Consider the following 13,354-nt stretch of genomic DNA (forward strand, 5'->3'; position numbering starts at 1 on the left):
CATCATCATCATCATCATAGGCTCGTTATCCCTTTTACTGTTCATCGTCACTTTCACCAAAAATGCAGGAACAATAGCAGTAGGTAATCAAAATAGGTGGTGTTGGTTTTGGTGGTTTTTTCTCGGTCCAAAAAGGTGAGTAAAAGCTTGCTGTACATCTTAATTATCTTCATTACTTCATTGTAACATCATCTTTCTTGTTTGATTAGAAACAGACATTAATGAAGGTGAGTTGCAGGTTGTTATTGTCGAGCTATTAGAGTATCAAGTAAACGGTGATGACGGTATTCGAAGAATATGGTGGAGGTCATGGTGATTGAGCTTTAAACAGAAATAGGAAGATGTACCCGTATATAATAGGTGGTGAGGTGTTTTGGGTGTGGTATCCGAACAAAAATAGTAACGATTGATTATATATGTGTGTTTACGTTGGTGTTCTTGCATGTGCAACAGATTCATCTAGTGGCAAGAGAAGTAACGAAACAATGGCAGTCTAGTTTCATGGCTTACAAGGTGGTGGTTAGAGTGGTTTGTTGGTGGGTTCTTGGGTGGTTCCTAAACGAAACAAGAAACATGAAAGGTGGTAGTTTGGTTGATCAATATGGGTGACGGGTTTAAGTGGTGGTGGTTCTTCGATGATTTTAATACAAGATTAAGGGTGTTTAATGGCAGATCGTTAAGGTGATGATATGGGTGTTGCAGTTGTGGTTGACGACTAGTAGTGGTCGGTTATAGTGGTCGAAGGTGGCTCACTATGGTTTTGTGGTTTAGTTCTCCTTTGAAGATAATGGTTGAGGTTGGTCATGCATGAGTAAGTGTACATATCTATATGTTATGTATATGTAGAGATTTAGATTTCAGTGGAAGTAAGTCAACAATAAAACTAAAACAAGCACAATGATCTAGTAGGAATCTTAATTTAAATTTTACGGATTAAGACAAGCAAGTGGGTTTTAGGATATATGGTCCCTTGTATATTTAAATTATATAAATGAGTGGTAAAGATAGATAGATGTAGATGGATAGTGTAGATGATAGGCATTTTGTCACATAAGTCCACAACAAACACGGTAATCAAATACTAACAATAATCATAAAGTAATAATAATTAATAATAAATTAATAAACCAAAAATTCAAAGATTGTACAGTAATCGAGTTTGTGAAAGTAATAGTTCAGCAGCCATTGAGTGTCTTTTAGTACCGACAGTTTTCCCCCGAAGATTGTATCGTGTCCATTGCTAAACAGTTAGTGTATAAAAGTGTTCATAAAAATCCCAAATTTTTAGATTAAATAGATTTAATTATTTCACTCATTATCTGTTTGAAACCTGATAAAAAAGTTTCGATAATTATTTATTTTCTGTTCCAATTTATATGTACGGGGTACTAATATTTAAACTTAAAAATGTAAAAATATTTTTAACAAATCTAAAAGCTTCGTAATCGATTTACTGTTCAACTTTTATTTTTATCCATCATAAACTTATATTAAATCTATATGAACGCTAATGAAATGTCATCCGAGTGTTGCTGAAGTTTACTAGTTAAGCTCGAAATCATTCATTTTCCATTTACTCTTTCTCTATATATAATCAGTTTTAAATAATAAGTTTTATCACATAAATATATATATTATATATTTTTAAACAAATAGATTTAATATTATTTTATATTTTCCAAGTAGTATTTATATACACATTTATATACACACACATATATATATGTATCTATTTACAAATAGTTGTTCGTGAATCGTCGAGAACAGTCGAAGGTCAATTGAATATATGAAATAGTCCAAAATTTTTGAGACTCAATCTAACAGGTTTTTCTTATTGTGTCAAAAAATATTACATCGTATCAAGAGTTTGGTTTAAAATTAGTCGAAATTTTCCGGGTCGTTACAATTATGTAATGGTCGTATGTAAACAGTATATTTTAGATTATCATTATTTGGTAATCTACGTAATGTTTTTAAAACCTTTATTGATAAAATAAAGGTTATGGTTGTTTTAAAAATGAATGCAGTCTTTGAAAAACGTCTCATATAGAGGTCAAAACCTCGCAACGAAATCAATTAATATGGAACGTTTATAATCAATATGAACGGGACATTTCAATGGCTAACTTTAAAAATGTTTTCATGACGAATATGAGTTGATAAATAGAGTTTTATCATCATTGAGTAATATAGATAAAACAATTTGATTACGCGAAGAGTATAAGTGAAGCTATCGCAAGAGAGTGAAAGGAGTAAATGTATATTCGTTTTAACCGATGACATAGTTATGATTGATTTTCGGAATTCATGGGATTTAAAGAAAATCTTTGCAATAAGATTTGATTCTTCGGCGATTAAGGAAATCAGGATCTTATTTGATTAAATGCGATAATCTGTCTGATATTTTACTATAAATCCACCCCCTTCGTTTCTTTATTTCCACAGCTCACACCTTCTAGTCTTTCTCCCCAATTCATACTTTAAAGCATTCGTTAATATGCTTCATCCAGTATTGATTCTTGATATACTCTTAACTTTCATATCTGTCATTCTTCTTTTTCATCTACCACCGGAGGAAGTTATTTTCTTCTACCATTATCTTGGGGTTATTGTGTTTTTCATTTTCTTCTACCGTGTCTTTATCTTGGATAATGGTCCAGAATTTGTAGATATGAATTTTTGGATGAATATAGTTAATGTTCCAAGAAGAAAATCGTAATGGCACAATCTTGATTTGGCAAATTACCAGAATATCCAAAAATATAGAGCTATCAAGATGATATGTTCTTAATATGTTTGGAAATTAGGTAGAATGTAAGAGTCGTGTAAATAACTTTCATTTTCATGATGACGGTATATTCTGTGAATCATCACGTTTCATTAGAAACTCAGTATGACTTACTGTAATATAATCACATTGATCAAGTGTCATTATATTATACTAACTCATGCTTCAGTTCCCAACACTACTTCAAAAACATTCCTATTTTAAATTCGAATTTTTTTTTCTTCTGAATTTAGAAACTAACACAGTTTCTTTTTATGTTGTAACGTAGATATTGTGAATAGATAGAAGATTTCAGATAAGAATAGTTGTGAAAATATCTTCAGGAATATTGAAGATATTTATAATAAAAGATACGATGATATCTTAGAATTCTTAACATAGATGGATGATGAAGAAGATTTGTCTGTGAAGGTTTAGAATAAGAAGTAAGGTGTTTGCTAACGATTTCAGTAGACACTGAATCATTTGGATCCTTTGAGGGCAGGTTTAGTCTTTGTGATTTGTCCACAGCCTCCTTCATGGTCTGCTCAATCCATTTTCCAGTTTCAAACCTTCTCTTTTTCTCAGCTTTACCACCATACTATTCTTTATCATCAAACTTTTGACTGTTAAAGTCGTTTATAGTTTTTGCTGCTTCATCATTTTTCCAATTTCGGAGAACTAGTTCATAGTTTGGGATGTTTTTCAGAAAATTCACATTCGAAGTATGTAAGTCTAGGAGATAGATTTTATATATATACATATAACTTTTGACGTAAAATTGTCGCGAAATTCAAAATACTGATTGCTAATTCCAATAGTTGGTGTGACAATTATTGTTACAGGATGTAGGTGAGTACATGATGGGGTTTTAATGAATAAGTATAGTGGCTTTTCGGAGAGGCTTAAGTCGAAGGTTAATGAAGTTGTTGATAAGTTTACTGCTAATGTGGCGAGATATGAAAGGTTCCCCAGTAACAATGATGAAGCGGTAATTGTTATAATAAGGTTTATTCGTATAAACAAATGAAGGTGATTTGCTGAAGCTGTGACAAAACTGTCTATTTTGGAAAGAGATTGAAAAATTATATTTGGTAATAAATATCAAAGGATATGACACGGATACGTGTTAAACTATATCTTTGGTTTCGAGAGCTTTTCAGGTGCATGGCAGTGGGTAATGTGTGGTTGGATCATCATCTCGCATGTCTTTAAGAATTTCGAAGTGTTTGAACACATATTGTAATTGTTAATATACATATGATGTTCTAAGATTTTGAATGATACAAATATTTTTGTGAGTTCCATGAATAGAAATAAGGTTCTAGGACAGTTTTGAAGTCAAACTATAGTTTTGAAAGATGTAGGAATCTAAGAGTGATGATTTCGGTTATATCTTGAATCGAATTCTGAGATTTCAAAATCAGAATATGTTATTAGATTTTGAATGAGTATGGTTGTTTTGATTTCTATAAAAGAATGTATATTGTTGTGAAAGTAGGGAGTATAATGGATGATTTGCTGAATCAGATTCGAAGAATGTAACATATTAATTGTGAATTTATATATCTCTCGGGTATTACCTACCTGTTAAAAAAAATTTGCACAATTAATATTTTGTACAAAAGAATTTTATTACAGTCTTTATGGAAATATATATGTGTATATTTCTTCAGATGTAATATAGATTTAATGAGTTAATATTAAATTAAACTCATTTGATTTATGGTTAAGGCTAGGATAGATAATTTTTAAACTTTAGAAATTACATAATCGTCGTAGAATGTTTCCCCAATGAAGTTATGAATCAATACTTCATCGTTGTGGTATTCCTTGGTATCTACATGGCGTATGACATCGATGCTCATGGGACAGATTGTGAAGTTGAGGTTTGCGATGCGGTTGTTGTTGATGGTGGTAATGGTACTGTTGATGTTGTTGATGGTGGTACTGGTTATGCTGTTGGTGCTGCTGCTGGTGTTTGTAACCTTTGCACCATATTCTCCAAAGCCACTACCCGAGCGCGAAGCTCGTTGACTTCTTCTATTACACCGGGGTGATTGTCGGTTCGGACGAGCGGATAAATAAGATCTAGAATTTGGTGTAGTATCTAATCATGACGAGATACTCTGGAAATGAGAGAGAAAATGGTGTTTCGGACAGGTTCGCCGGTAAGAGCTTCAGGTTCATTGCCAAGAGGGCAATGTGGTGGATGAAAGGGATCACCTTCTTCTTGTCTCCAATGGTTAAGTAGATTACGAACCCATCCCCAATTCATCCAAAATAGATGATGGCTAATTGGTTGATCCATTCCGGTCACGCTGCTTTCGGAGCTCATGTGGAAATCCATATCGGCATAGCCGTCGGAATTCGAGGAACTCGAACTGGTTGAGGGATCCATCTTGTATGATCAGGGAAAGAATTTTTGGTATGAAATAGATTGTAGAATTTAGATTTGGTGTTCTTCAATACATAATTTACATATGTATATATAATACCAAAATCCCATAAATTACGGAGGAATCTTTGAAAGATGTCAGTCAAAGTTCACAGTAACAGATATGCTAAGATAAGAATTCGTCTATACATTATTATGCAATAAATGTAGAAAAACGCGTCTAGACTTAAGAATGATAAGCAGGTAATTTCCTAAGGATGGTAAGTAGATGATTTTCGACTAAAAATGATAAGCAAAACTTTTGACATGCAGACACGGTCGAAGTCCAGACTCACTAATGCATCTTAACAACTATCAGTTAGACACACTAATGCAAGACCTGGTTCACTAAGACCACCGCTCTGATACCAACTGAAAGGATCCGTTCATATACGTTATAAACGATTCACAATAGTTGATTACATCGCGAGGTATTTGACCTCTATATGATACGTTTTACAAACATTGCATTCGTTTTTAAAAGCTAAACTTTCTTTACATCAAAAATTGACGGCATGCATACCATTTCATATTACATCCAACTATAATTGACTTAATATTAATCTTGATGAACTCAACGACTCGAATGCAACGTCTTTTAAAGTATGTCATGAATGACTCCAAGTAATATCCTTAAAATGAGCTAATGCACAGCGGAAGATTTCTTTAATACCTGAGAATAAACATGCTTTAAAGTGTCAACCAAAAGGTTGGTGAGTTCATTAGTTTATCATAATCAATCATTTCCGTAATAGTAATAGACCACAAGATTTCAGTTTCTATAAATATCCGTACACTCGCAAGTGTATAAAAGTATTCTATAAGTTGTTGAGCGCTTCGATAACCATACTTAACAAATAATGTGGCATATTCCCTTTATTATGAAATCTCCCTACACTGTACCAAGTGTAGTAAAAATGAATTACTATGCAACCGTTTACGATACTAGAGCGACTAGCCCGGTTGAGGTTGTCAAACCCGATAGATCTATCAATAGGATTCGCGCTTGCATGCTCTTACAACATGTAAATATTAGTTACCAAGCTATTAGGGAAATATATGCAAAGTTGTACAACTCAACGTAGAATATGTTTTTAGTACTTGTGTCCATTTCGTAAAACAGTTATAAAACAGTGCATGTATTCTCAGCCCAAAAATATATATAAAAAGGGAGTAATGAAACTCACAATACTGTATTTCGTAGCAATTATGTATATGACGGCACTGAACAAGTGCAGGGTTTATCTCGGATTCACGAACCTATATTAAGTATATATATTTATATTTTGGTCAATATCTGTCTAACAATTTAGGTCAAGTCGTAGTGTATCACAATCCTAATGCTCGAGACCGACATGCAAAAGTCAACAAAAGTCAACTTGACCCAAAATGACTTCCAAAATCTATACATGTTTATTATATAACTTATATATAGTCGTTTTATATATTTAAATATATTTATCAGATCTTATTATACTAAATAATACAAGTCATTTATTAATAAATAAAAATTTATATTAAAATTCATATATGATAAAAATATACTTTTATATATCTCAAGTAATAAAATTTTTAAAATTCACTTAATATCATAAAAATATAGTGGTATGTATTATTAATGTAATTATATTACGTGTGGTAAAAATATCTTTGTACGCATATTTATTTGATAAAATAATATTGATAATAATAATAATGATAAAAATAATAAAATGATAGTTTCAATAAAAATATTAATTTTTAGTAATAAAGATAATTTTAGTAATAACATCAACTAATAACAATTATAATAATCGTTTTAATAATAATATTAAAATTAATGATAATTCAGTTGACCATATCTTTTAATCCGTTCATCGAAACCACACGATTTCTAAATGAAAAGTTATTAATTTTTCTTCATCTTTTCAACGACATACATATCATATACCTTATTTCAATAGCATATGAATCAAATTCGTGATTTATCATAAACTATTTAACGATGAAACTAAGCATACAAACATGCATAATCATATATACTCGAGCACTAGTCAGGGATACACTATTAATATATAAAAGATAAGATATGAATGCTCACGTATCAATATTGTGATTCAATATTGCAGGAAAGTACGTAGACGCAACGAAAATGATAAACGTTAGGTTGAACTCACGAGCAATACCCTCGATCAATACCCATAACCTCCATAGCTATAACCCATAATTTTCTTAGCTCTATCCCGTTTGAAAACTTATTTTGAAATCGTCTGAATATAACTCCGTCGTAGTATTTTATGTATACTAATAATATCTTGAAATAATGCTAAGTAAATATATATATATATATATATATATATATATATATATATATATATATATATATATATATATATATATATATATATAGTGGTAGGATCAAGAGGGAAGTAACCATTCGTGGGGAAGCAAAAACTTTTTTTTTCGTTTTTTGAAAAAACTTTGTTCACGAACATTATAGAAGAGATGAAAATATGAACATTTAGTAGAGACACTTTGTGATAAATGTTTTTATTTTGGCGGGAAAACGCTCGAAGAAGTAATATATAACAATTATCGTGTTTTTCGAGCGTATTTTGAGGTTTTAGCTATTGGGGTTTAGATATTAGGGTTTAGATATTAGGGTTTATAGAGTTTAGATATTAGGGTTTAGAAATTTAGGGTTTAGGGTTTAGATTTAGGATTTAGATTGAGTTTTTAACACGAACGGTTTAGAGTTTAGGGTTTAGAGTTTAGGGTTTAGGGTTTGGTGTTTTGGGTTTATGGAATAAACCCAAAACACCAAACCTTAAACCCTAAACCCTAAACCCTAAACTCTAAATCGGGCTAAATTTTTACTTCACAAAACATGAAAAAAAAACGTTCACATTCTTCACGAACAATATTATCTTGAATGCTATTTTTGTCGATCATTTTCCCGCCTAAATAATAACATTCATCACAAAGTGTCTCTTCTAAATGTTCATATTTTCGTGTGATCTTGATGCCGGAAAAAAAATTTCATAAAAAAACAAAAAAAAAATAAAAAATTTTGCTTCCCCCCGCTTCTCCCCGATTGGTTACTTCCCCATTGATCCTGCCCCTATATATATATATATATAATTCGATTAAGAGAGTTTAGAGAAATATATTTTCAAGTTTCTATAAAATAATGAACGCTATTGAATTCTATTTATAATAGATTTTTGAATTATTAAAGTGAATTATTAAAATATGAATTATTAAAGTGAATTATTAAAGTATGAATTATTAAATTGAATTATTAAAGTATGAATTATTAAAGTGAATTATTAAAGTATGAATTATTAAAGTGAATTATTAAAGTATGAATTATTAAAGTGAATTATTAAAGTATGAATTATTAAAGTTAAAGTAAAGTAAAAGTAAAGTAAAGGTAAAGTTAAAGTATAGTAAAAGTATAAAACTATGTACGTATAATACGCGTATAAATATGTATAATATTAATTTAAATCATTATATATATTTGATAAAATAAAATATAAATATCGTTATTTTTATCATACTGGTTAAGTAATGAGTGGTCAAAAAGAATAGATTTCTTAAATCACAGTGGATCTCAAAACATAGGCCCGTAATCATATCCTAATGTATCTGATAATTCAATCATTTGATATTATCTCTTAATTCTGTCAATAAATATATCGAAACAAATACGTTCATGTAAAATATCATATATCTAATACTTTGTTAATGTTTTCAGTTAATATTATATATTATATATACATATCTATATACACATAATTGTTCGTGAATCGTCGTACACGGTCAAAGGGTAATTGATTACATGAATGTAGTTCCAAACTTTTTGAGATTCAACATTACAAATTCTGCTTATCGTGTCGGAAACATATAAAGGTTAAGTTTAAATTTGGTCGGAAATTTTCGGGTCGTCACAATATGCTTTAGTTCGATAGATCTAGGATAACAGATACCGTTAAATTTTGAGAGTTAGATATATACGTTTGAAATTCTTATCAATTAGATTTTTGAAACTTGAGAAAATTCAATAGACATAAATCTTGAACTTGGTTGATGGTATATTGTCCGTCGGCATATCAAGAATGGTTCGTGAGGACACGAACAACCCAAGGGGAGGATAGTTGTAACAGCCCTTTTTCAGCACAACTGCGCGTTGCGCATATTTAAGCGCGCCGCACATGTCCCCTGATAACTCCAGGGACTGTTTTTCTTAAATATTCAAAGTTGTGGGATCATATAGCAAATTTGTGGTTTAAGTAGATTTCCAGATCCGGTACCAACCATTTTTCACACCCACTACACTTTGAGAGAAAAAGAAGAAGAAGAAGAAGTTGGAGATAAGAGTTCTTGAATTTAGTTCAAGAATTTCCTTGCCTTCTATTGAAGATAATACATTAGAAGGAGGTCTAATCTATGCTAGCTTTTCCATCATCTCATCTTCATTAAGTTTTGGTAAGAATCCCTAATTTGAGTGCTCTCTAATTTTAGGGCTTTTGTATGATTTCTTCTATATTTGGTGGGTTATCACTAGTAATGGGTGTATTGAATCTATTCATGATGATTTAATCGTGTATTGGGTTTAGAGAATTGAGTTTTATAGTGTCAAACCTAATTAGTCAAAGATGAACTAATTACCTTTCCTAACTTCAAATTGGGGAAGAAAGTGAACGATTTTACAAGGAATGAACTTGGTGGTACTTTATTTGTTAGCTATATCCTTTTTGGTAAGTGTCAAGTGATTTTATGTTTAATATGTGGTTTTATGAAATGGATGATAAATTTTGTACATACACTTTAAAGGAAGTCCTAATTTAATTGAAGGTGTCAATTTAGGTAAGGGAATGAAGGTGTCATGTTGGCTCACTAATTATTGTGAATATGTTTAGAGGGCAAAGTTTTGGTTGTAATGTGTATATGCATGCTTTGTGTATTAGGTTGCTAAGGAGCTTGTCTTAGTTTGCATTCTTTATGGAAGCCTAATTTATCAAGGTGAGTATATGAATAGTAAATGGGTCATATGTTATATACTTGCAAAATTGCAAGTAGCGACATATGATTTTTGGACGGGGATACAATCCCAAAAGTATGTTTAGTTGACTAGCTAAAGCTAGTATGATTAGGTGGCAATAAGTCGTGAGAGGTTGTCACAAATTGTTTTAGACTTCAGATCCGATGACCTATATTGTAGTAAGTGTTACTACTTGACTATGAATGTATGTATGTATGATTAGTGTTTTAGCCATTCACACATTTGTATATCTCACTAAGCTTTATACTTACTTTGTTTAGTTGTATATGTTTTTGGGGAAACCGGAGCTAGTAATAAAGGAAAAGAAAAGATTTGAAGTATTGATTAGAAGATCCGTCTTTTGGTAAGTGGTAGCTCTAAGTCCCCTCCCAGCAATGAACGATCCTCTTGACAGGTAAACGCTCCTAGGAATATAAGACGACTTACTTTTGTATTCATGAAAGCGTTGTATAACACTTGTTGTCATTTTCCTAAAAATTTCTAGTGTTTTATTATACTATGTTGAATTATGATTAGCTAATGTCAAAACCATGTATGCTGGCTATATTTGTAATGAATGGGTGTTTTAGAACAGTTTTAAATTGGTTTTTGAAATACACAAATATTGAAATAGTGCAGATGGATTTTCAGAGGAAACGCGCGCCACACAAAGCTTTGTGCGCCGCGCGGTATAATTCAAATCAAAGTCAGAAGATGTTAAGGGAATTGAAAATCTGGATTTCGTTGTAATGCTTGCCGAGCGGTATAACATGATTCTGGACTGATATAAAATAATAAAAAGTAAAAAATAAAAAAAAAATTTAGTCAAGAGCGTTTCAATCCGCCACACACAACACACTTGGTTTGCGAGAGAAGCAAACCAAATTACAACACAAAATTTACACTAAATATTCAAATACACACTAGGATTACTTAACCACGTAAGCCAATCTAGATCCCTTCCTTTAAATCTATTTGAAATCCAATCGAAGGATTTAACTTGAATCCCACTTAACGCCACCGGGATGTTCCAACTCTTATCTCAAAAAACTTTATTATTTCTATTCTTCCAAATATAATATGCACACACCCATTCGACCGCTGGCCAAATTTTGTTAGCAAATTTCGACGTTTGAACCGAAACATTACCTCTTAGAGTCTCGTTGATACTAAGATTTGAAAATTTTCCCAAGTGCCACCATTCAAACACACTATTCCAAAGATCCAAAGATTGTTTGCAAAAGATAAGTGAGTGTTCCACCATCTCCATGTCATCATCACATATTGGACATCTAGCAGAGTGCAAGTCAATGCCCTTTTTATCAAGCTCGATTCTAACAGGGATTCTTCTTTTTAACGCACTCCAAACAAAAATCTCAACTTTTTTCGGAACTAGGTTGTTGCGTAGTGTTTCTATCGAGTTGCTGGTACTTGACAGAATCTTTTCATCGATAGAATTGGACAACATCTTGATAGTGAACCTTCCATTGGTAGAAAGGCTCCACGACCAACGATCCTTCTCATGATGGTTGAATGAGAACCCTGCAATAAGAGACACTAAAACAGTAAGTTCAGTAGTAGTGCGTCCAGAAGTCGGACGCTTCCAGCTCCAAACTGATGTTGTTGCATCTGATGTAAAGATGATCCGATCACAGATAAGAACATTCTCCGAGGACTCCAATCTGAATAGCTGAGGGAATTTATCGCGAAGAGTGAAATCTTCAATCCAATGATCCTTCCGAAAGGACGTTGATGATCCATCTCCAATGCTCTTGACAAACGAATTCCGGAATGGAATATTTAGATCTTCAATTTTATGACATGCTGTAATGATGTTACACCAAAGACCCGAGATTGAAGAGTGATTTACATCAGCCTCCAACCCTACACGTCCACAATCACCATAAATGCTATGTATTATTTTGACCCAAAAAGACCCGGTTTTGGTTTTAAACCTCCACCACCATTTACCCAAAAGTGCAAGATTTTTACTTTCTAAAGACCCAATGTTTAACCCCCCATTCTCGTAAGATGAATAAACAAGATCCCACTTAACCCAAGACATTTTTGAACCCGAAAGAGACCCGCCCCAAAAAAAAATTCGTCTCACACTCTCTAGAATTTTTAGCACAGTTTGCGGATCACGAAAGAGTGAAAAGTAATACAACGGGAGACTACTTATAACCGACTTGATGAGAACTAATCTTCCACCAAATGACATCGATCGCATTTTCCAATCCGAGAGTCGTTTTTTATTTTTTCAACAATTGGGTTCCATTTTTTCTTTTTATTCATATTTGCACCGATTGACAACCCGAGGTAAGTAAAAGGGAATTTTCCTATTTTGCATCCAATACGATTAGCAACATAGTTAACATGATTAACCCCAATACTATACAAGCAACTTTTGTTGAAATTGACCTTTAAACCCGACACCAACTCATAGCATTGAAGTAAATTTCGTAAACTATAAACAATAGACCTACTCCATTCACCGAGAAAAATGATGGCGTCTGCATATTGGAGATGCGAAACAAGAATTTTATCTCTACCAATCTCAACACCTTTAAGTAGACCTTTTTCCGTATCCGACTTTGCAAAAATATTCAACATCTCCGCCGCAAGTAAAAATAAAAAAGGAGATAACGGGTCACCTTGTCTTATTCCCCTACTTATGTTAAATTCGCTCGTAGGTGACCCGTTCACTAGAATGGAAATAGAAGAGGAACTTAAACAAGCGAATATCCACTTCCTCCATTTTTCCCTAAATCCCATACATTTCATCACATCCATTAAAAAAATCCCAATTGAGAGAGTCAAACATCTTTTCGAAGTCGACCTTAAAAAGAATTCCCTTTTTATTATTTTTTCAAGAAGTCAACACTTTCATTTACAATTAATGCGCCATCTAGAATATATATTTCTTTTAGAAAGGCACTTTGTTCCATTCCAATAAGACCCGGGATTACCTTTCGTAAACGATTTGATAACAATTTAGCGATTATTTTATAATAACTACCGATCAAGCTAATTGGCCGGTAATCACCAAGATTGAATGGGTCCATTTTTTTAGGGATTAACGTTACAAAAGAGGCGTTGCATCCTCTCGAAAATTCTACATTCG

General features: G+C 32.2%; 2 protein-coding genes across 2 annotated transcripts; both read right to left on the reverse strand.

Annotated features, from left to right (window-relative positions):
• Positions 1–11,272: 11,272 nt before the first annotated feature.
• On the reverse strand, positions 11,273–12,295 carry LOC139886613 (uncharacterized). The gene has a single exon (XM_071870528.1). The coding sequence runs from the start codon at positions 12,293–12,295 to the stop codon at positions 11,273–11,275; it is 1,023 nt and encodes a 340-aa protein (XP_071726629.1).
• A 134-nt stretch (positions 12,296–12,429) lies between these two features.
• LOC139886614 (uncharacterized mitochondrial protein AtMg01250-like) lies at positions 12,430–13,023 on the reverse strand. The gene has a single exon (XM_071870529.1). The coding sequence runs from the start codon at positions 13,021–13,023 to the stop codon at positions 12,430–12,432; it is 594 nt and encodes a 197-aa protein (XP_071726630.1).
• Between the last annotated feature and the right edge of the window lie 331 nt (positions 13,024–13,354).

This window comes from Rutidosis leptorrhynchoides, chromosome 1 (assembly GCF_046630445.1).
Source record: "Rutidosis leptorrhynchoides isolate AG116_Rl617_1_P2 chromosome 1, CSIRO_AGI_Rlap_v1, whole genome shotgun sequence".
Taxonomy (NCBI): Eukaryota; Viridiplantae; Streptophyta; class Magnoliopsida; order Asterales; family Asteraceae; genus Rutidosis; species Rutidosis leptorrhynchoides.

Excerpts from the sequence above, each read along its gene's own strand:
- LOC139886614 (XM_071870529.1), bottom strand. The coding sequence starts at position 13,023 with ATGGATGTGATGAAATGTATGGGATTTAGGGAAAAATGGAGGAAGTGG.
- LOC139886613 (XM_071870528.1), bottom strand. The coding sequence starts at position 12,295 with ATGTCTTGGGTTAAGTGGGATCTTGTTTATTCATCTTACGAGAATGGG.